This window comes from Aythya fuligula, chromosome 19 (genome assembly GCF_009819795.1).
Source record: "Aythya fuligula isolate bAytFul2 chromosome 19, bAytFul2.pri, whole genome shotgun sequence".
In the NCBI taxonomy this organism is placed as follows: domain Eukaryota; kingdom Metazoa; phylum Chordata; class Aves; order Anseriformes; family Anatidae; genus Aythya; species Aythya fuligula.
The window spans coordinates 239,603-264,287 of record NC_045577.1 but is presented as its reverse complement, the minus strand read 5'-3'; the positions used below and the strand labels follow the sequence as shown (position 1 = coordinate 264,287).

The 24,685-nt window shown below is 39.0% G+C and overlaps 3 protein-coding genes across 3 annotated transcripts in view; all 3 read left to right on the top strand.

Moving 5' to 3' along the window:
* Positions 1-274: 274 nt before the first annotated feature.
* ZBTB43 (zinc finger and BTB domain containing 43) lies at positions 275-8,008 on the top strand. The gene is made up of 2 exons (XM_032200290.1): positions 275-369; positions 3,570-8,008. Exon 2 carries the CDS (start codon positions 3,593-3,595, stop codon positions 4,985-4,987), a length of 1,395 nt encoding a protein of 464 aa, XP_032056181.1. The 5' UTR covers positions 275-369; positions 3,570-3,592; the 3' UTR covers positions 4,988-8,008.
* A 4,107-nt stretch (positions 8,009-12,115) lies between these two features.
* The window catches only part of RALGPS1 (Ral GEF with PH domain and SH3 binding motif 1), a 132,135-nt gene continuing 119,565 nt past the window's right edge, over positions 12,116-24,685 (top strand). The window contains exon 1 of the mRNA XM_032200134.1: positions 12,116-12,173. The gene's annotated coding sequence lies outside the window, so the exon portion shown is untranslated. The remainder of the gene's footprint in view (positions 12,174-24,685) is intronic.
* ZBTB34 (zinc finger and BTB domain containing 34) lies at positions 12,140-24,674 on the top strand. The gene is given in 6 exon segments (XM_032200137.1): positions 12,140-12,173; positions 21,663-21,975; positions 21,977-22,031; positions 22,034-22,238; positions 22,240-22,630; positions 22,632-24,674. Coding segments are annotated over 5 exon segments (1,494 nt in total). The 5' UTR covers positions 12,140-12,173; positions 21,663-21,684; the 3' UTR covers positions 23,184-24,674.

Below are 24,685 nucleotides of genomic sequence, written 5' to 3'. Positions count from 1 at the left end.
AGGGCTCGCAGCCGTCGCGGCAGCCGCAACCCCGGTCCCGGTCCCGGTCCGAGAGCTCGGCTGCTACCAGCACAGCCTCCAGGGAACCTCAGCGGCACCTCACGGCACCGCTACCGGGACGGCCTCGAGGCGTGGGGGGCGCCGCCCGCCGGCAAAAGTCGCAACCGGCCGCGGCCACGCCCCCCCGCACTCCCTCCCCCGGCAGGAAGCGGAAGGGCCTCCCCGGGCCGCCAGGTGACCGGGATGCGGAAGCTCTTCCCGGGGGAGCGGCGTTTCCGGCGCTGGCTGGGCCGCGGAAGCCGCGTCGGCCGCACCGAGCGCTGCAGCCGGGGCCGGGGCCCGCTATGCGAGAGACGCCGAGGCCCGCAGGTGAGCAGCTGCCCGGGCGCGGAGCGTGGGAAGCCGCGCCGCTGCCGGGCCTGGCTCCGTTGGCCCGCTCTGGGGCCGGGGGGCGGCCGAGGCCTGCGCTCCGCCGCCGTCCCCGCTCCCTTTCCCCGCCGAAAGCTTCCGCGGCCCTTCCCCGCCGGGCGGCGCTCCCCGGAGGACCTCCGAGCCGCGGGAGGCGGTCGGGAGGCGGGTGCTGGGCACTGCCCGGCCCGGCCCCTTTTCTTTCCTAGGCAGAGCCGACTGGCGGGTGGGCCGCCGGCGGTGGCCGTAACGCGTCTGGCGTGGGCTCGCCGGCACGTCTGCCCCTGCTGATATGGCAGCGTTTTGAGGTGCTGTCGTGGCAGAAGTAATAAATTAATTTACTCAGAGCTGTCTTTCTTCTGAAACAGCTATGTACTGGCAATTGTTAAAGTAACTATTTATAAGGAACTAATATGGCCCTGGTGTGTTTTAGTGTTCTGGAGGGACTAGACATGTGCTATTAACTTCAATTAAAATACTTTTTTTTTTTTTTTTTTTTTTTTTGAGTGGAGATAAAGACAATGCAGTAACAGAATGGGTTGTAAAAGGGGGAGTTGAAACCTCTTCGGAGGGAAAGGCCAAAAACATTCTTTAAGGGTATGGCCTCAGTAGCAGAAAATACTTTACTTACACTTTGAAAAGAAAGTTTGCTCCCACCTGCAGTTGTGTATGTGAACAACCATACATTGCTGAAAGACGATAGCTTAGGGTTCTTCCTGATTTTTAAACAGAAATTTTTCTAGGTGTATAGGTATTTCTCCTTTTAAGTTTTGGTTGAGCATATCCCAAAAGCTTATCCATTTTTTGGTATGCGAGTATTGAAAAGCAGACTCTTAAATCTTAGAATGTTATGAAAGAGCTAACATGTCTGCATTTAAAAAAAAAAGTTTTTTTAAAAAAGTAAATATTTATTAATGTTTACTGTGTATCAAATATTGACATATTTTTTCTTTCCACTTTACCAAAAAGAACTTGACATTAACAGTTGAACTGACAGCATAATTTGCAAGTTTTATGCTATTTCTTCACTTAGTACAACTTGGTGACTGTCTCAGCAGGATGTAACTGACCACCCCTGATTTAAATGAGGCAGTGGTTGCAGGAAAGTAGCTCTCTAAACTAATTTCTTGCCTTAAAGCTGAGGATCTCAAGGTAGTTGGTAAACACCTCTTATATTGAACAATTGTTTCAACCAACAAGTAATCTATGAAGATATGAGTATGACTGTATACAGATAGTTACAGTGCTCAGTTACAGAATTTTAGTCACTTAGTTATTTTTAGTCATTTGTCTGCCCTTCTCCTTAGTGGGAGCTTTTTTTTTTTTTTTTTTTTTTTTTTTTTTTTTTTTTTCTTCAATCCTTTCGGTTCCTCCCACTATCCAGTGGGGAGGGATTACTGTAAGGTTTCAAGAAAGGACACTGTGGTAAAAAAAAAAAAAAGTACCTTTTTTATTTTGACTATTTTGCTGTGATTACTTAAGGTTATAAATGGGTTTTGTAAATGAAGAAAGCAGACCAGGAAGAATGACCTATTACAGACGTACATATGAGAGTCATACTGATGCCATATTTCTAATAATAAAACAAACAAAAAAAGCATGATCTTCACCATTCTGTAGAGGATGCTCATTTCAAAATTTGCAAGGAGTTTGGGCCGGTATCTCTTGAAAGGTATTGATGGTTGTCTGACTCTAATGCTCTCTTTTCTATGGCAACCGTGTTCACCTTGATCTAAGATAACAGCGAATGACTGGTTTTAACCTCCGTATGTTGTCATCCTTTTCTATCTTTGAAACTTTAAAGAAGGAATACTGAGGCTTGGGGGGAATGGGATAAAGGTGTCAACTATATGAGCTGGAAAAGATCTGAATGGTCAGGAAAGGATTATGTAATGATGAGCTATTGACTAAATGTTGTTTTACGTAATACATAATCATTCCTGTGTAGTCAGTGTTTTATAAGCATATGCTGTTGTTTTTTCTGCACTTATAAATTTATGCCAATATATCAGCATATAAACACAGTGCGTCTAATGAACAGTTTTCTGTAGGTGGTTATATAACTGCATAGAAAGTACTAAAGAGAGTCTGTACAATAGTACAATAACTATAGAAGTGATTCATAATCGTATCTTCTCAATTCCTTATTTTCATTACACATGAATGTCAGAGTACAATTTGCAATGCAAATTCTGTTTCAATGTTATATTCAGAAAGTGTCTTAAATCCTGTATGTGTGCTATCTGCTAATTTACTAAGTATTCTTTCTCAGGTGTGCAGCTCCATCTGTTAAGTAGCAAAGTGAGAGTTTTATGAGAAACAACTTGACAGAGGAAAACCACTTGCTACTCCACAGCTCTGTTGGAGTTCCATTATGTTCAATTTACACATTGAAAAGTTGCATAAATATAGTTTATTCAGGCTGTTAATGTTGGTCTTTCATTTTTACATTTAATTTTCTGTTATTCCTGATAATAACATGCAAATGCATCTTAAATTCAAATTTCAAATGTAAAGCAGACATTTTAAAGAATTCTAGCACAAAGTTGACATAGTTATTTAAACAGTAATAAGATGTCTGGGTTATGTGGGAATGCAAAAAAAAAACCTGAACTGTTAGCTGAGCTTCTAGTGTATGATTGTTGCATTGTTACATATATACAAGGTGCATACAGTCAAAACTGTACAGCTGAGGTACAGTCAGTCTTTAATGGGGAGATCAATTAGATGATGTTGCCTGTTGAAATGCAATATTTTTCATATGCGGTTTTAAGCATGAACATTCTGGAGTTAATTCTGTTGCTATAATTTCATGAAATACCTGTTCTTGTTATCCTAAATCCATGCTTGAAATGATTAACCTATGTCTACTGGGTGACTCTCTGTAGCTCCTGCTATAGTTGATGAGCCCTTTGGGATGGAAGAACAGCAAAACATGCTGGCATAGTAACGTGTGGCCTCAGTATCTCTTTGAGAAAAGAGAAGGATGAGGTGGAGGGGAACAATAGAAATAAAGCAGTGACATAGGTTCCAGAAAATGTTGGACTGAGTTCCATATAAGTCCGCTTAAGTTATTGCTTTCAATTTCCTTATACACCTTTTTAGAAAGATCAATACCTTACTAAGCAGAATTTATGATCTTTTTTTTTTTTTTCTTTCAGCACAACACTAAATTTGTGATGAAATGGAGTCTGGGTCAAGCTCTTTTCGAGTGGAATTTCCAGATTTTTCTAGCACCATTTTGCAGAAGTTAAATCAGCAGCGCCAGCAAGGACAATTATGTGATGTGTCCATTGTAGTTCAGGGCCATCTCTTCAGAGCCCATAAAGCTGTTCTTGCAGCTAGTTCACCTTACTTTTGTGATCAGGTTCTCCTAAAAAATAGCAGGCGAATTGTGCTGCCTGATGTGATGAATCCAAGAGTATTTGAAAACATTCTTCTGTCTACCTATACAGGTCGACTGGTAATGCCTGCTCCAGAAATTGTTAGTTACTTGACAGCAGCAAGTTTCCTTCAGATGTGGCATGTAGTGGATAAATGCACTGAAGTGCTAGAGGGCAATCCAACAGTTCTCTGTCAGAAGATGAATCATGGCAGTGACCATCAGTCCCCAAGCAGTAGTAGTTACAATGGCCTTACTGAGACCTTTGAGCTCGGCTCCGGAGGACAGACAGAATTCCACAAAGTGCAGGAACTGAGGGATGGTGAAAATGAAGAAGAGAGCTCTAAAGATGAACTGTCGTGTCAGCTGACAGAACATGAGTATCTTCCCAGTAATTCTTCAACAGAACATGATAGACTTAGCACAGGAATGACAAGTCAGGATGGTGAAGAAGGAACTAGTGATAGTGCGGAGTATCAGTATACCAGACCAATGTATAGCAAACCCAGCATCATGTCTCACAAGCGATGGATCCATGTGAAACCAGAAAGATTTGAACAAGACTGTGAGGGTGTTGATAATCCTTATGATGAACACCAAGTTTCTGAATCCGTGAATGCCATTCAGGCAGATCATTCAATCCAGTCTTCAGGTGTTGAAGACTTTCATATAGCTGACAAAAAGATGGAAGCAGAATTTGATGAACAGGCAGATGAAAGTAATTATGATGAACAAGTTGATTTCTACGGCTCTTCTATGGAAGAATTTTCTGGTGAAAGGGCAGATGGAAATTTAAGTGCTCACAGACAGGATCTTATGATAGCAGCAGGCTATGGTGAAGGAATTGAAATGGCTGCAGGAATTAAAGAAGAAACATCCCTCACTGGATTCTCACATGCTGATAAGCTATATCCTTGTCAGTGTGGTAAAAGCTTTACACACAAGAGTCAGAGAGATCGGCATATGAGTATGCACCTTGGTCTTCGACCTTATGGCTGTGGTGTCTGTGGTAAGAAATTCAAAATGAAACACCATCTTGTAGGCCATATGAAAATTCATACGGGCATAAAACCATATGAGTGTAACATCTGTGGGAAAAGATTTATGTGGCGGGACAGTTTTCACCGGCATGTGACCTCTTGTACCAAATCATATCAAGCTTCTAAAGCTGAGCAGAGTACTACTGAGATGAACTGAGACATTAGTGCTTACATTTGTTTAGAAGAGTAATCAAAATAAACTAATTATGCAAATAGTGTCTGGTACTTGCTATTGTGAAATCTAATTTAAAAAAACAAACAAGTTTCAATAATTATGCTGGTATGAGCAGACCAAAGTTTTTATTTTCCACAATATTATTCTAGATGTTCAGCGTGTGATGTAGAAATGGTTAATCACAAAGGTGGTTGCACAATGAGGTCAATAAGGTCTTTAAGATATTGATTATCATCACAGCCGTATTTAGAAGTCCTGTTGTTTTAATAAGTCTTCCAAATGCACAGTAAAACCTAGCCCTAAATTGACCCAAATTCTGCAAATATTTACACGAAGCAGGAATTGAAGTAGCCTTACTGAAAAAGAGAATTACGTAACCATACCAGGCTATGTGGGCTACCTGTTAATAAAACTCCTGTGATTCACATTTTAATTAAAAAATAAAAATGACCTCAAACTGGAGATTGCCAACATACTTAACATGCATCATTAATAGCCTGCATCATTAAATATCACTTATTGTTTTGCTTAATGAAAGGCTGTGTTAAGTGATTTGGCTTTCCTTTATCTGTCTTCCATTCTTTTTCCATCTTCAGTGAAACAAATGATTGTTTAATTTTGTACTAGTTTCTATTTAAAGAGTCTGCAAAGCACTTAAATATAGTTGTGCACCATGTAAACTTAAATCTGTGTTAAATATAATTTAGTTGCCTCCCATAGGGCCTAGTGCTGTATGATGCTTGGCTTGATTTTGGTTGCTACATAATGAGAGCTTTTAAAGCGTGTGTAATAAATATGCCTTGTCAAAACAAACAAAAATAGGTGTAACATTTGGAACTCTCCCTGCGTACTCAAAATGCTAAACCCTAGCTTTATATTCAGATTTTTTGTCTTAACTACAGTAGCAAGTACCAAACTGCATAGCTTCATGAATTGAATTTTTTTTATTGGTACAAAATCTTGTTTGAGAACTTCTATCTAGTTTTAGAACATGCTTTAGGAAAATGATTTAGACATTGATAGGTGTTTTTACTCTTAATTCTTTACTCTTTGAATAGTAAGAACTATAATACAGATTCTTGGTACAGAACTACTGTGACTGGTTACGTGTGATCATAAGCAGCCAGAGCTGTTTACCTCTTCAAATGAAGTTGCTTGTGGGGAAAAATGTAGAAAGTATGGCATTTGGATCTATTAATGGTACTGCAAAACATGGTACCATGCTCATGTCCGAAGTCTGGATTTTCGCTGGGAAAGTGGCACCTCTCATTCATTAGGATGAGGATTTATATCCTGTGCTCTCATTCCTGGAGCTATATAGAGGAGTTTTCGTAGTTTTGAGAGATGCTGCCAGCTCTGCAGGTAGAGTGAATGCATCAATTTTAAATGTGACAGGATTTGGGGTTTGAAAGCTTAGTGCATTTCTATGCAAAAGCAATTAACCCTTCTCTGTAGTTTACTGAAATATAAAAAGGAAAGAGCCTTTAGAGTATATGTAGGCTATAATAGGAAGGAGTGATGTCCAAGTACAGTGCTGGGGGAAATAAATTAACCAGCATCAAAAGCCTTCTAAGTCTGTCTGGCCCCGGTTTATGTATTAGATACTGCAATAGGCAGGATCATGTACTTAAACAGATGACCCTGTAGCAAAAGCACACTAAGGTAATTCTAATTTGGATGCTTTATTGAACTCCCAATTACAAATTGTCTTAAGATACAATCAAACTGTATCCTGAACGTGAATATCTAGTGGCAAGCTGGGGTTTTTACTCAGTGGGCTATAATTACTGTAACTTCTTTTCTGGCATTCTACTTACAAACTTTAATTGTTTAAGAGGCTTCTTAATTCTTAATCTTCTAATGCTTCAGATATTTTTTTCATATGGAATTTTGTTAAAACAGATATTCCCCCAAATATGATGAAACCTTGCTGGCAATGGGCATGAATGGTCAGCACCAAGGAGTTCATATTCTTAGCACTTGATTGAGCTCTATAACATACCATGGTGACCATATATATAACCCTTGTACTCAAGGTAACTAAACAGGGATTTGCTCACTAACACTGTAACCTGCTTAATGTATAGAAGCACTTTGTATTTAAGAAAAAAAAAAAACTTTATAAGTATCTTTTTTAAACTTAGAAACTATATTCCCTTTATGGTTTGTTTCCACACTGCTAACACTGTCTTTTTAATATTAAGAAAATTACAATGCTTGCCTGTTTACATGAGTGTAGAGGAAAAAATTCTTGCACTCACTGGCCCTATTTGTCCATTCTCCAAGGCCTTATTACATACAGGGTGTCATTTCTTCAAGTACTATCATCACATTTGAGGAAGGTATTCTCATACTCATTTTATGAATGATCTTGTATATTACATTGTTCTCAGACCCCTTTCAAATTGTCACTTTAGTATTGCATAAAAAGGTTAAGGGTGCCTCTTCCCATTTAACCATTAAAAAGGCTGTTATGAAGCACCAGGCTGTGAAACATGGTCAAGCAAAAAATCCTATCTGTTAAACCTGGACCATCCTACAGAGCTGCCAGCAAAACCGTTACTTTTACCAGCTTGGAATGACTTTTATACATGACATTTCAAAATTGAAAGTAGCTCCTTTTAGCAGTTAGATTACTTTGAAATAATGCTTTAAAATAAAATGTACTGAGAGAGACACTTTAAAGGTTTTATAACAGGTCCAGTAGATCATATTATAGAACCATATTCCTTTTAGTGATTTAGTATGAATAGTAACTTTTAAATGTTTGCCTGTTACTGTTTTACCCCATATTATGACATCAGCTTGGAATTCCAGCAATTGTTGCTACACTGATTTTTGTAACACTTGGCTTTCTGATGTTGATTTACATGAAACCAACTTATTGAAGGGAAGTACTGATTTATTATGAATCTAATTGAGAGGATTGAGGATTTAAGTGAAACTTGAGTTATTTCTCAAAAAAAAACAAAACCACAACACTTTCTTTTGCTTATCACAGGCAAAACAGTTGACTTTTAATGTTTTTACTGAATTTAATTTATTGCTTTTTCAACAGATTTCTAATCGATTCAGGTATTGAGAAAAAGAAAAATTAACACATTAAAGAAATGCCCTTTCCCCCTTCCTCCTACTTAGCTTCTCTCGAATACCTCTTCTCCCCACAGCTTCCTAGTCTTTCTCTTGTCACTGGGAGTTGCACTAGGTCAGTCTGTTTCAATTCTCTTGCTGAGGTGACAGTTTGCCCAGGAGTTTGGGGGTCATTATACATATGGGCTTGTCTGGCTCTTTTCATTTCTTAGTGAATGTTCTCTGCTGCACTGGGCTTGTCAGTGTCACTGCCCCTGGCATGGTTCCTGCATAGACTGTAGCCTCTTCTGGGATGTGCCTGTTCCAGCTTGGGTCTCCCCCAGTTGTCAGTTTCTTCAGTGGTGTACCTGCTCTGGCCTAGGCCAAAGTCTTTCAGAAGTTCAGAAGTTTATCTCCTCTGGCACGGAGCATGTCCTTCTGAGAGTGGGTCACAATACACGTTCTCAGCATCTCCTCTGTGTGTGTTTCCAAGAGTATCTCCTCAGTTTCTCCTCATGTGTTTTCAGTTGTGTTTCCCCCGAGTGTCTCCTTCCATGTCTCCCCACACCTCTTGATAGAAGCTGCCACTCTTTCTTAGATTTCAGCAGAAGTGGTCCAATGATTGAAGTTTTGGCATGTAACGGGTTGTTTACATCAGTTTCAGTGCTGGCTAGAACCTGTTTTGATGGACGCAGGGCAGTTTGTGACTCTTGCTGTGTGTGTGTCACCCTTGCAGCCCACTGCCACCGAAACTCTGCAATTTACACCCAATACAGCTGTAGACAGTAAACAGAAATGCAGATGCAGCTTCTGCCAAATGCTTAATCATTGCTTGTGGGGTGGATTTGTTCAAGGCAGGAGATGGTTTCTTGTCTATGGGGAGGAGGGAAGCGATCAATGTGTAATATGAATGCATATATATACGGTGAATTTCATTCATTTTCCCTTAAGATTCATCACCATAATGATACCACAACTTTTGTGCATTTTTATGTTGCTCATGTCTTCTGTTGCCTGTAGTAAAGTGAGTATCTTCTGAAAACCAGAATCATTGTATGTACAGGAGACTATTGATATTTTTGGTTACTGTGAAGCCATTCATTATCCTATTGGTGGTAAGAACATTTACTGATAATTCAGTTCACTTTCATTCCATTCCATAACAAAGACGTTGATTACCATGAAATCTATGGCTTAAGATGTCAGTTTAGGTGTATATCTGACATCTTTCTGAGGGAGAAGGTTCTGTTGTGGTTTTGTTGTTGTTCTTTTAAACATTACCTTCACTGTTGCATGCAGCAACTGTCTTTTGTTTTATAAGTGAGCAGGTAGGTTCTAAAGGAAGCTGTTGGTAAAATATTTGGTCTTAGCTTTTTTTTTAAATCTGAGATACTTTTGCAGTTAAGAAACTGTCCCGTATCGAAAGCAAGGAAGGTGATCACAGATTGATATATTGGTTTTCTTATTAAAAAATGAATATTTGACATCTCTGTGCTATTGAATCTGAAAGAATGGAGGCACTTCAGATCTTGTAATTTCACCACTTTTGCGCTGATGCTAGTGAGGTGTCCTGTTTCTGCATTCTGAGAACCTATAGCAGTATATTAAGTATTTTGGTTTAATAGAACCTTTCTCAAAACAACAAATGAAAATGTTTTTTTTGTGTGTGTGTGTTTTGTTTTGTCATTTAAATGCTTAATTAGGTAGCTAGAGTTATTTAGCTATAAGCTGTAAACTGTCAGTGCCCTAGGGGAAGATGCTGGAAACAAAATGGTATATTTTTAATGTGATTAAACTGTAAATTCTAATTTGCTTGAAGCCTGTGTCTGTCGATTGCTGCTCCTTTTTTGTTATTCATGGGATTCCATATTTCTTCCAGAAATGTAACTGTTTATGCAAGTCAAGTGAATCTTCCTTAATGAGCTATAAGTTTTTATTCAAAACAAGTCATTTATAATAGTAAAACTGCATATCTTGATATTTTGTGAGATGTTATGCTTGTATTGCAGAGGTTGGATAGTTTTGTCTATAAATATTGCTGTCTTAATTGTACAGCATGGTTTTAATTTAATTTTACTGTTCAATATTTTCTTCTTATAGAAGAGTCCCATGCCCCTTTTTTGTATAACATGTTTTAATAAATGTTATCTGTCAACTTTGTAAATGTTTTCTTAAGCTTGAATGAAAGGAATGCATGTCTAGTACAGTATTTAATATTTCACTTTTGCCAAAATAAGTGCTCAAACAAAACTTCAATCCAAAATTGTTGATATATAATATAACTTATTAAATATATAAGAAATTTTTTCTAGTAATGTGTCTTCTTGAAATACTGAGAACATGCAGCCTAGCCTTAAGAAAAACCTAAACTAAAGACCAAGATTTAAAATACAAGTGGATGATGATAACGGGGAGTTGGGTCCTGTTCCTTTGGTGCTTAGGTAATTAGTTGTCCATGTGAGTCCCAATTTATCAAACAGGTTTTCTTATAGCTGTGGTTTGTTGTTTCTTTTGCAAAACAGTGATTCCTTAAGTTATAATACATAATGTACAGGCCAATATGAAAATTTTGGAACCACACTTAATAGTAACCAGCAACTGCAAAAACCCTCAAGTAAAACTAGAAGTAGCAACAGATAATGTGTCAGTCTTTTCTTGTCAAAGTATCAAAGAAATTTCACGCTGTGAAAAATGCATTAAAGATTGAATTTATCTTCCTGCGAGGATTCCTCCTCTACCTGTCTAAATATGATTATTCTAACTGATAACTTGCATTTGCCCATCCTCCATCTATTAATTCCTCAGGGAACTGTCAAAGCTGATGCTTCTTACTCAGCAACATAACGCTTGTAATCTAAACAACAGATGAATTCACTTTCTTGTAAAACATTGAGCTGATTCCTGGAGAACTCATTGTTTGTATACCACAGTCCTTCATCTTCAGCAGTTTTACATGGAATATGACACAAGCAAATTCACTCACTATTGCCATTAGTTACTCTTACTGCATGCATATAAGAAGCTGCAAGTATTCCATCTGTTCAGAGTTAGATCATTTGATTTTCTTTAAGTGTATCTGTTAGTTAACTGCTATTTATGCACTGGTCCAGATACTTAGGGTACCTTATCCTATTACCATTCAGCACCTAATTTCTGAAGACTGCCCTCCCCATCTTTTTATAGGGAGAGAAAGACACATCTTGAGGATAAAATGCAATGTCTGACGTTACATAATGTGGATATTGTAGCAGTAGTTACTAGCTTCAGCCCTTCTGTCTTTTAAAAAGTGGTACAGTTCAACAGTGTATCGTTGCCCTATTATATATGCTGCAAGCATGTGCAGGATAGGCTCTGAAAACATCTGCATGCTCTCTAAAGCAATTGGTGTAAATTAAAAGGGTGGTGTAACACAGGTGACCTTAATCCCTAATTTACTGTGCACAGTAAGGGCGGTAGTTCGCAGCTGGGAGGGAGCTCCTCTCATAGAAGCTTGCCTTCAGCCAGGTGCAGGTAGAACGGCCGTGTCATCTGCAATGGGCCCGGCACCCAGTGTTTACAAGAAAAAAGGGGGAGAGGGGAAGAGGAGGAAGAAAAGTTGGTCTCTAAATATGTCGGACCATACGTTTCCGGAAATTACTACGTGTGCTGTAACGCTGTTCGTGGGAATCTGGCGTCTTGTTTTCTCTTCCACGTTCCTCGCTCCTGCTACGTCTCGGAACGCGTGCTCCGAGGCAGGATTTCGGAGGACCGTTCCTTCCCGCTGCTGTCCGCAGGTTGCAGCTGCACCTTAAACTCTTTCATTTCCTCGTGCGGCAGCTCCACGGCGAGGGAGACGCCGAGCTCCGCGGGCGCGCCGCGGCGCCGGGCCCAGCAGCGCAGGGAGGTGCCGAGATGGGGCCCGGCCCCGCCCCGCCCGCGCCCCCCGGCGGCCTCGGGAGGGCTCCGCGCCCGCTGCCGGCGCGCGTCACCAGGAAGCGGAAGCGCCGCCAGCGGAATCGTTTCCGGTGCGAAGAGCTGCGGGAGCGGGCGGGAAGCGGCGGTGGGAGCGGGCAGGGGACGGGCCGGGCACCCGCCATGCGAGACACCCCGACAGTCCCAGGTGAGCCGCGGGCGGGCCGGCCGCCGCAGGGGGGCGTCGGGGCGGCTCGGGGTAGGGGGTCCCGGCGCCCTGACAGGCCCCGCAGGGGCGGCGGCCCGGCGGGGCGGGCGGCCGCGGCGCCGCGAGGGGCTCGGCTCGAGCCTCGGCTCGGGCATGTGCCGCGGGAACCGTCTCGGCCCTGCGGCCGCGGGGCTCCCGGGCGCGAGCCGAGGCGAGCCGAGCCCAGCGGCGGACCGCCCGGGAGCCGCGGCGACGTCTTCGCTGCTGGCGCGGCCGATCCCGGCTCCGTCGGGGTCGCTCCGCTTTCAGCCTCGTCTCGCCGACAGCTGCCCTCGCGTACCCTGAGTCTGTGGCTCTGGCGTGAGTTTGGTTTGCGAGCGGAGAGGCAGGACGCGCGTGTCCTGGCCTTTCGTTAGTGCGAAGGTGGTAGGGTGCAACTGGCGCGGTCAGCTTGGCTGGCTGAAGTTGTTTGAGACCCCAGTACGTTTTAGTGTTGTCCCCAGAAGTTGGTGGACCTTTCAGTTGTTGCTGTTCTGTTTGAGGAACTGGAAGTTCTAGATAAGACTTAGCCTTCGTGAAGGCCCTTCAAATGCTGTGCAGGTGCACAGGGCATACGCAATTAGTTTTCTTTAAAAATAAGTCAGTGGTGAGTTTATTTATTGGAATAAATCTGAACTGCCTCATAAAAGCTGATGTGGGAGTGCCCAGTCACTGGCGGGGAAAAAAATGAAAGTGGTTTAGGTATGTACATGTTACGGAATTATCCGCGTCTAGACTAGGAGGAGCCTGTGCTTCTTTGCCTCGTTAGTGAGAGTTACAAAATGTGTGGTGTATCAGAAGTAATGGAATCAAAGACTGGGAGAATACTATGGGGAAAAAAAAAAGGAGGAAAGTGTACTCTTGAGGGCTACCTTAATCCTACTATAAAAATATCTAGAGAATATAGCTGCTTCATTGCTTAAAATAAATCTTGAAGTCAAATAGTTATAATTTGATAAAGAGTGAGTAGCTTAAAAAAAAAAAAAAAAAGAAAAGAAAAAGGTTGAAAAAAAGTAGGTAGGTTAAAATGCATAATGTTAGCCAATAATTTATGTGATAATACATAACTTCTTATTATAATAGCAGAATGAAAGCTTGCTCTCCCCTCCCACTTATTAAAGGCCTTGCTATGTTCTCAGTTGTTTCCCTGATTATGATAGTGACTTCTCTAAACACATATCTCAAAGTTGTCAGAAATTTAGGAAATAAAATATGTGGGGTATAAATATTCAGGATTAAATAAACAGTACTCTGACGCTTGCATATTATGAAGTTGGTGCACAGAACAAAACTGACCACTACTTGTAAGGTCTTACAGCTTTAAAGCATATGTGTCATAAATGTGCCTTTATTTCACTTAATTGACGCAATAATTCTGCTGGTCTTGGCTATCTGTGTTTTGCCTTCTAATATCTTTTTTTTTTTTTTTTTTTTCCCATCTTTAGAAATACATGCATACCTGCAATTGCTTTTAGAGTAACTTGATTTCTAGGGCCAACATTTGGAGCTTATTTGTGTTCTGGTTTCTTATGGTTGGGTGAACCTTTGTTTATCCATCTCTGGTTTCATATTTGCTATTTTAATCACTTACACACAGGCAAGCAATTTTGAGAGGACAATTTGAGAATAAGGGAGGAAAGTGGTCCTTGGAATTCTGTTTCACAACTGCTCTGGATATTTGCTCAAATAAAATGCTCTTTTTTGTTGTTTGTTTTACTGTGAAATGCAAAATATGCAGTTCTGATAATTGCCTGGCTGCACCATACTGAGAGTTGTGAATAGCGATGTAGTCTTTACAGTGTTAGCATTTGTGTGTTTTATGTGTGTATGTGTATTTATATAAATGAATTGGTTTTAATGTTGATATTAAAATCATCCACTCCTTCAAGTGGTTTCCTCAGGATGGCAAATGTAATTTTCCATTTTTTGTATAAATACCTGTTGCTATGTCTGTGAAGAGCTTCCCAGGAGGATACTCATCCTGTTGTTTTAGTGAGGTCAAAAATAAATCCTTTTCAATTCATGTTAGACAGAAGTCAGATTTAATAAGAATTTTTTTACAAAAAACATTATGGGTCTAAAATATTGCTTATCTATGAAAATGATGGGATTGTGTTCTGTGTCGCTTTAGGATAGGACGTAGGAGTGCTTGCCTGAGGGATGTGAATTTTGTTCCTGTAAATTATTCTGTATTTTAATCCAAAATATGAGTGAAGCAGTCATTTGTCAAAGCTGTTTTACCATAGACTGTTAAAAACTGTGCTGAGCTTAACAAAAGTTTGGGCAAGAAGCTCATGTAAACATAAGCTTGTGTTAGCTGTCATATTGGCAAATTTTTACCTGTTAGAGGCAAATCCAACAGGGTAATCTGTTGAATCGAACTGAAAAGAGTTTGGAGATCATTGTAAATGTAAAAGATGCCATAAATAAAAGCCATTTTATTCTATTGGAGAAGCTACAAACAAAATGGAACAATGCTCCAACAGAAATATTACAGAACTTTCTCTTGTGCTGGATCATCTTTTAGGAACTGCATATCAACTCTTTGTTAAACTTCCATCTGAGTCAGAGAGTCACTCATATATTGTGAGAAAGCAATATTCCATGTTTATGCATAGTGATCTATTTGTGCTCTCCAGTACGTTTTAAGTTTAAATATGTTCAAGTGAGTTTAAAAACAAATATTACAAGTCAAACCGAGCAGAAGTTGTTGTTTCTAGGTGTAGTAACACTTCTAGAATTCAGCTTTGTAATTCTCTTGAAATCAAGAGTTCACAGAGTATAAGTAAAAGTGATTTAGGAAGTGACCTAGTTTAGCATGAGAAGTGCTTGAGAAGTCAGTCCATACTTGTTTAATATTCCATTCAAGGGATGCTTTAAAAGAATATGGATGAAATTTTCACTTTATTTACTCAAGTAGACACTTGCTATTTCACCTCTATTAACAGCATGTAAGTGTTCCACAAAAGACACATTCACTTGAATTCAGTTTAATAGATTCCAAACTGACATTCCTGTAATCTAAGCAATGAAGGAATACAGTATGGCTTTGAAATAAGTTGTTGTTGTAAGTGCATCTTATATTACTGCCTTTGTGCCATAAATTTTTAACAAGGTTTTTAAGACATTACATTTTTGCCACAGTACAATTTCTTTCATCATAGTACTTCTTCCTTCAGTCTTAAAGCCTGTTGCTCATGAAATTCTTTTGGTTTTAGGCAACTTTTGCACAGTAACATCTTGATATATTCCTTCTACCAATCTTCAAGTGGTTCTTTTTCTGCAGTATCAAGTGTAAGCATTCCTTCTAATCATTCTTTTAATTGCTTAAAGGAGTTGTTTGATACTTGTATGACTTAACATATAAGCTGGATGGAGAGCAGTGTCACATCAGATATATTTTCAGTCACCAGGAGGATGTTTCTGACAGCATGTTGTGTAGACCTGGAAATAGCTTGTGTGGATGAGCTGAAAATACACAAGAGCCTATTTTTACTATTTGCCGTGTTTCTGGAAAACCCTTTAATGCAATTGATTTTAAAATCTATATTTAAAAAAATATATATGTTTAATTATCTCACTTGAAAGAAGTATAAAATAACTTAGTCTCCTTCATGATCTTCAAATGCTGCAGAGTTCTCAAGAAAATGGCTGCTTAAATTTAGGAAGAGTTGATATATTAACCCAATATTAACTATTTCCATAATTCTGCTTACGTTGCTGTAAGTATTTTATGGTTCTGCAAGAAAAAGTCTCAGCTGGGAATGAAGCTTTTTTGTATTATTCATTTTTAAATGATGGTTTCTTCCCTGTTTTCAAAGACTGTTTAAAGCAGACTGTCCTAAGGCAATGTTCTAAGAAATGCACTTACACTGACATACCTGATTGCAGTTTTTCTTTGGTACAGCTAGCTTTAATTGTTGTGTCTAGCCTAATCTGAAGACTGTCTAAGGCAAGTGAAAGAAGCAAGAGTAATGAAGATGTTGTCATAAAACTTCCACAGTCACAGATGATTGGGTTACATTCATAGATTAAAAATATTTCTGAATGATGTTTTTGCAAGAAAGTCTTAAGTTCTCAAAGATGGAGTAGTAAATAATACAACAAAATGCAAGGGAGGTATACGCTGATTAATAGAAATAACCATTTCTTTTCTTGCTTGGTCTGTGTTCTGAGCAGTAGTGTATGGTGTATCCATTCTTGGTGTCGCAGGAGCACTTTATTTTTTTAGTCTTAATTTTCCTTATGACCTTCCTAACTTTTATTGCTTTTATACATTTCTGTTTTTCAAGCGCTTCCACAATAGTAATTTTTGTTTGTTTGCTAAGGAACTCATGTTGCTGAGCTAAAGAAAATGCAAAGGATGCTTTGACTTGCACCTTTGCTTGAGTTAAAATGAGCCATAACGTGTATCGTTCACCTGTCTATGAGAACAGCGAAACCATACATCAGCAAGTGAATGAGTTAAACAGGTGCAGATTTAGAAGCAGAACTAATATGATGCTGCAAAACACACAGCTTCATGTTATAGTTATAGATGCTTTCCTGCTGCTACTATATGATGTCAGTAAAATGAAATACCAAATTAGCTTTGTCATCATCTATTCTTGTTTTGTTTTTTTGTTTTTTTCAAGTGTAATGAGAACTTTCATAGAGAAACAGGTATTTTAAGTAAGTTTTTTTTGAAATCTAACAAGAAAGGTTAAATGCATGTCATTCTCATGTTCAGAGGTTACTTCATGAACACTTTTGTTTTTGAAGATAAAGGGCTGGCAATCCACTGCTAGTAATTCATACTATATGTTGGTATAGAGACCCTGATGAATGTAATGCAAACTCAAAGAGAAGTTTATGTAACTGTTTTGAATGTGACTGGATGGATGATCGCCCACAGAAATAGACAGGAGACTCAACATAGCACTGCTGGAACTTAACGTGCAGTTCTGTCCTATGCTTCAAAAATTAGAATCGTAATGTTGGAAAAGACCTCCAAGATCATCTGGTCCAACTGTCCCCCCACCAACAACATTACCTACTAAACCTTGTTCTAAGTATCGCATCCAGCCATTTCTTAAACACCCCCAGGGAGAGTAATTCCATCACCTCTCTGGGCAACCCATTCCAATGCCTAAGTACTTCTTTCTGAGAAGAAATTTCTCCTAACTTCCAACCTGAGAAATTAGAAAGCCTTCATCAAATTTCTTGTACACATATGTATGAAAACTTTAACCTTCTTGAATAAGTGGCTCAAATGGATTAACAGAAGACCTAGTTATAGGCAGGTGCCCAGAGGTGGACTCTAAATTTATAGCACGTTAACCTAACATGGAACTATCCAACAACAGGGTTTGAAAACCTAAAGCAAGACAAAATGCATAACTTCGTAACAATGAGGTTCCCTAACATTACTGTGAGTTGTCTTGGCTCTCACCAGTCCGCCAAATGCTAGGGCTTGTATAATACACATTTTCATTCTGTAGTGGTCTTAACATAGATTGACTCAATTTGTGCTGAAATGTCATGGAAGGTATTGGGCATAACTTCTGACTACTTATTAATTTTTTATTCTTCTCTGCTAATTCTCTAAATATTTGTTATGTGAGTTAAAGTTGTTAATGTCCTGTTGTTTTAAGAAGCAAAGACTGGGTGGTTAAGTGTAGAGAGAATGTTTGTGATTTATTTTTCAGTTTTTGTTTTTATTTATAGCTTGTAGTGGATGTGTCCATAGCTAATTTGCCTCTTAGAGTACTTTTCTGCTTCAGTTTAATGTGAATTTCCTCACCTTAAAACAAAAGAGATTAGTAAGACACTTCAACTTGGAAGAAATCGAGGATTTCTTCTTTGCCAGGCTCATCAGAAATACTTCAAGCATAAATCACATTGTCTCGAGAGAGCTACTGGCTTGCCAGTATTGGTGAATAATCAAGTACTATTATGGTACAGTACCCTGCTGAACAGTAATCTGCTTAACTCTACTGGAATTGGATTCTGGGTCTGCAAGCTTTATTCTGCGTGCAAACATAATAAAACCTTTTTGTGTGGGGGGAATATATTTCAAAGATGATTTTATAGATAATGATATTGGAGATTTATATGAATAACTAAGATCATTCTTCCTCTAATCATTATTCATCAGTAAAACATTGCCAGTGGTGCCTGCCTCTCTGACTTGTAATACCCAGATTTTTCCTCAGGTCTTATCTCCCCAAATCTGTGCAGGAAAGTTGGTGTGCCCTGGTACTAACCCTAGCAAAATTACTACAGTCCTGTTACGGTCCTGCTACTCGCTAACATGGTGTTCATTGTCAAATTCCTTCATCTAGAAATGTTTGAGAGTTTTGCCAAAAGCAAAACAAGGGTTCCCTCCTGTCAGAGACTGCTGCTGTGTAAAATTCATGTTACTTTACACTTTCTACATAAGTTTTCAGGATCCCAGGAAGTATGTGTTTTCAGAGGAAGAAACTGACATTGCAACAAGAGTGTGCTGTATATTCTTTGTTTTTAAGAACAGCAGGATGTCTGCTGCTTTTTGGGCTATACTTGATATTGCTTCCAAAAGGCAATACTGTATATTCCTATGTTTACTACACTGACAAGCAACCTCACAAACCTTTAAATCCGTCATCCTTTCCCTTCCCTACCAGGATTTGTGCTGTTTATTCTTCTGAAAATGGTAATAGTAAAATTCTGTTTCCTAAGAGGAAGTTGAAATGGTTCTCAGAACAAGGCTGTAGAATTGGTTATAGATATACATGCCCATGGGTTTGGGAAGGAGTCCTTGGGGGGTCCCTTCCAACTTGGGAGATTCTATGATTCCATGGAGAGAGTTAGGATTTCTAACAGTTATGATATTAGAGAGTTAGAATTTCTAACAGTTTATGATGTGCAAGTACTGCCGAGTATCCCTTTTCTCTCAGGGACCCCGTCTTCCTGTCTCATGTTTTCCCTAGTATGTGTTTACTGTACCTTTGCAATGTGTGGCCATCTCTTAGGGGGTGTGAATTCATCTGGACATGCCAAGATGCTTTGATCAAAAGAATTAAATTGTGGGCTTAATTCAAAAGAATTAAACAATAAGACATAAAATGCCCATCATCTTTCTACTTAAGGGCTCCTATCCCTAGCCCGTACCTTCTGTCTGTACCAGTGCTTGTGGTGACTGTTTTCCATTTCACTGCATAAAGAGCCCTTAGAGGAGTACAGGGCAAGGAGAAAAGGCCACTGGCTAAATATGACAAACTGTTTCTGTACATTCTAGACATAAAAAGAGGAATAACTTCTGATGGAATTTGGGTGAGGCTTGATCGGGATCTGGTTCCTGAGATCAGAGATCTGTAAAGATGTAGGAATGACAACTTATCACTGCTGGGGACTGGTCTTACAGTTTGTACATAGCCCTCAAAAACCCTTCAAATGAGCAAAGAAAAGTCAGGAATGTTGCAACCTGGTATAGTGCATAAATCCCACAAATCAAAGGTAGTGACCTGTGTGGGGTTAGTAAAGAAACCTCATGCCCTGTCAAACAAAAGTGATTTTGTGAAAAGTGACAAATATGTATCCTTATTGCCGAGAATGCAGTCTTCCCAATGGAGTGGATGCAAGCTAGGAATTTGGACAGTGGTTCTCTGTGCAGCATAGAGGGATGCTTAGAATACCAAGGTTAATCTTCCAGTTTAATTGCTCCACCATTCCCTTGAGGTTTGTTTGTTACGTTTGATTTCTGGTTTATGCCTGACTTGTTTCAGCTTACAAGCACTGAATCATTCTGTAGGTTTATTTGCTGACTGAAAGAACGATCCTGCCAAAGCTATCTTTGTATGGATGGCTCTGATCATATCAATTTTGTTAACCATTTTAATCTTTATTTCCATCATCAGTCAAGTGAAGTACAATTACTGAAGTTTTCTCAGTAATGCTAGTAGAGTCAGGAAGCTGCTGTCTTGTTTCTCTGCTGAAAGGAACTTCCTTTTGTGAAGACACGAACCTTAGTTTTAGGTGACAGCTCCGTTCTTCCTTGTAAATCATTTGTCATATCCCACCTGTTGATTTTGTTTTTAGAGTGCCTAAGTTTTCATAATTGATTTAAAACTGTTCATATGTCCCTATTACAGCATGTAACATAAGACACAATAGAAAAAACATCTGCTAGTATTTGTGATACATTGGACATGCTTCCTGGCATCAGAAGTCAATGGATGATGTTGAGATCTGTTTGTCCATTGGAAAAGCAGGTACGATGGCTATATTATGACTTCTGCATTAATAAGAACAAGAATAACAATGAAATATGAAGAATTCTTGGGTACTTGATTACAGGCCTAGTCTTAGAAGTATAAGATACAGTCTGCTACAGGTACTCTAGGGGGACCAAGTGTGTATTTGCTTTTTAATGATAATATAGGGTGTACCTTCTTTAGATCTTATTTTGAAATGTATACATTTCTCTAAAGCTCTTGGAACATCTTTTCACATTGTATCAAGAAAGTTTTAGTACTAATGGCTTTGGAGTTATGTTGAACTTAATTGGCAAATCATCTTAGTTAAGAAGTCAGTGCAATGTCAGATGAGCTTCAAAGCTGGGGTGGGTTAAGGGGGGGGACAGAAGGCAATAGATGAAAACCACAAAAAGAAACTAAAAAAAATGAAAGTCAATGGTTGGCTCCCACACTTTTCCTTGAAGGAAATGCTACCTTGCATATTGACACTTTCATTGTTATCTCGAAACCTCTGGCACACTGGGTAAACAGTTCAGAATTGAGTCTGCACTTTGATATTTCCTTCAATTAGGATTCCTTGTTTTTTGATGTAAATACTGAATGATTGATTTATTTCTTTAATAAGTATTGAGATTATTTTCTCAAATGGTAAACGTTTGTCTAAACAGAAATGCCATTGATGTCAAATTTATTTCAGAGTTGAATATACTACATATGTAGACCTAAAAAATAAATTTTAAAAATATTTTTTATGTTTGTGTTTGTATGCATATGCATACATGCACAGGCCTGTGGTTTTTCTTCATCACATTTTTCAAACTTCATGAAATACCTTTCAAAAATTATTCTTGGACAATTTAAACATGCAGTTCCCTGCAAGTATCAGTGTAGTCTCTTAAGACCTTTTTTGACCTGCTTAATATTAGGATTCTGTTGGGAGGGTGAGGACTGCAAAGTTTCTTTTAGGATAGATGTAGACTGTCCCAGGGACCCTGTGATGTGTTATAAGCAATTGAATTGTGAATGTTGCAGAGGGATAATTTGATAGCAATGCAAGAGATCAGTAGATCAAGACTCTACCTTTTCTTTTACATAAGTATTTATACCGTTTTGTTGACGCTCACCTTAAACAGATCAATGTGGTAATTTAACTTCAACATGTGTAAGCATTTATTTTTGAAATGGAAAACTCTGTATTCATTCTCAGTTGTAAATCTTCTCACTTTTCTTTCAGATTCCATTTTACATCAGTAGAAATGGACAGCAGCAGTTTCATTCAGTTTGATGTGCCTGAGTACAGCAACACTGTTCTGAGCCAGTTAAACGAACTCCGCTTGCAAGGAAAGCTCTGTGACATAATTGTGCATATTCAGGGTCAGCCATTTCGAGCCCATAAAGCTGTCTTAGCTGCCAGTTCTCCATATTTCCGTGACCATTCAGCATTAAGCACCATGAGTGGCTTATCTATATCAGTTATTAAAAAAGTCCCAATGTTTTTGAACATTGCTTTCATTTGTTACACTGGAAGGATGTCCTTACAACTGAAGGGATGTTGTTAGTTTTCTAACTGCAGCTAGGCTTTCTACAGATGCATGCGTCATTGATAATGCACACAGATACTGGAGAGTATTCATTCAAAGATCAGTGTTGGTGATGTTGACTCTGTCACTGTTGGTGCTGAAGAAAATTCAGAAAATCGCAATGGAGTTAAAGATGGCAGCTATTTTGCCAACCCCATTGAAATATCTCCCCCCTACTGCTCTCAGGTGCGACAGTCAACAGCAAGCAGCGATCTTAGATGGAAACTACTTCAGCAAAACTCTGCGTAGTCGACTGCAAGAAGAAGGGCATTCAGATCGAGGAAGCAGCGGGAGTATTTCTGAATATGAGATTCAGATTGAAGGTGATCATGAGCAAGGAGACCTGATAGTAAGGGAGAGTCAGATTGCAGAGGTGAAAGTTAAAATGGAGAAGTCTGACAGGCCAAGTTGCTCTGATAGCTCTTCCCTTGGTGATGATGGATATCATACTGAAATGGTGGATGGAGAGCAAGTGGTGGCAGTAAACGTTGGCTCCTATGGGTCTGTCTTACAACACGTTTATTCATTTACCCATGCCTCATCACAGGCTGCAGGTATGTCTGAAACTTTTGGAAGCCTGAGCAATTCAAGTCCCTCAAGGTCAATGCTGAGCTGTTTCAGAGGGGGGGCGTGCACGCCAAAAACGGGTATCCACTGGTCATTTACATAGTGATGTTCAGGGCTTGGTGCAAGGGGCTGACAGTGATTCTATGGTGAGTAACGCAGGATATGAAAATAGTCCACGGGAAAGAAATACAAGAGGTCATTGGTATCCATACAATGAGAGGCTGATTTGTATTTACTGTGGGAAGTCTTTCAACCAGAAAGGGAGCCTCGATCGGCACATGCGGTTGCACATGGGAATAACTCCTTTTGTGTGCAAGTTTTGTGGAAAGAAATATACCCGCAAGGACCAACTTGAGTATCATATTCGCGGTCATACAGATGATAAGCCCTTCCGCTGTGAGGTCTGTGGAAAATGTTTTCCTTTCCAGGGTACACTAAACCAGCATTTGCGAAAGAATCACCCTGGAGTAACAGAAGTAAGAAACAGGGTAGAGTCTCCAGACAGAACAGAAGCTTTTGTGGAACAGAAAATAGATAATGATGCTTCGGTTTCTGAAGCTATGGATTCTAGTATGGAAATTCATGCATGTCTAGCACATCCTGATTAAAATATTACATTCTAAGTGCAACACAAACAAGCACATTAATAATGTATTTTTAAAATCGTTTATTCTTTAGTAATCTTCATTACAAGTTAACAGCCTTTAATTTCCTGATCTTCTGGATATCAGTGTGAAATGGTTTCTGGAAAAAGACTACAAAAGTATTATTTCCTTCTGTAGGAGGTTGGGCTGTTTTTTGTTTGTTGTTTGTTTTTCCACTTTTGAAGATTGCTCAAAATATAAAAAAACAGTGTGCTGGGGAATGGATGGGGAGAGTCTGCTAAGGTGTCCCTACTGGTTGATCTGGTAAGACACAAATTCCAATGGAGAAAGATATTAAAATAAGATTGGCAGCTCTGCTGGATACACGTAGAAGCTGTCTCCCTTATTTTATTTCTTAAATCCTGTTGCTGATAAAGAGGGTTACACAGCAGTGGGGAGAGAGAATATTATATATTTGATTCCTTTCATGTGTTCCAATGAATTGTGCTTGTTTTTCCAACTGTTTTTGGTAGTTAGTCTGTTTATATATATAAATTTGCTTTATATTATAGTGAAATGCTTTCACTTTCACTATTCTGGTTGAGTTGAATGTGAAAGTATGTCAAAGGTTTATACCGACGTACTAGTTCTTTTCAACATAGTGTCCTCCTCTCTGCCTAGGATTTAGGACTTCAGACTTGGAGGATGCTTTTGTTTTTGGGATTGGTTTCATCTTATTAACTATTACTTTGTGTGTAAAAATGAGCAAAGTGAATTACCTTGTTTTAATTGCTTTGCTTTATAACATTTGTAAACCACATGCCATAAATCTATTAATTATGGGTTAAGTTGTTAAGGGGTTTTGTATAGTTGTCTAGAACGTAAAAACTGGACAACTTGTGGTGCTGACCTTTATATATATAGATATAGATATATATCTATATATAATCAAAAAAACAAAAGAAAAAAAAACGGAAAACTAATAGCAAACCCAGAAGTAGCATTGTGGTTTAAATGGTTTTTACTACTGGCCTCAGAATCTACCTTCATTTCGTACTGTAGAAGTATACCAGGTAACTAAATTTAACTTTATCACTCTTCACGGTTGGTTGATACTAGCCTGAGAGGTATCTTGTAGTTTGAACTACAGTGTTTCCAAGCAGTGTTTTAACAGGTCTCTTCACAGAGAACTGTTTTCAGGTGCACATTGACTTCCTACTTACAGCTCCAAGTGATATGTCAGCACTTGGAATTTGTACTTTTTTGTATTAAAAAAAAAAAACAAAAAACAAAACACAAATACTCTATGGGAACTTCAAGCAATATGTCTGTTATTTCATGTGCAAGTATTACAGAGTTGCTGTGGCTTCCCTGTTATCTCCAGTGGTTGTTTTCTATATAAAGGAACTACCAACAACTTTAAAAATACTCTAAATATTGTTGTTTCACCAAATGTTTTTTTTTTTTTTACTATGGTGCTAACTTCATCATTTAGGTCAGTATAATATATTAAAATGTGAAACCTA

Bases quoted from the DNA above. Each gene is read 5' to 3' on its own strand.
- ZBTB43 (XM_032200290.1), top strand. From the start codon at position 3,593: ATGGAGTCTGGGTCAAGCTCTTTTCGAGTGGAATTTCCAGATTTTTCT.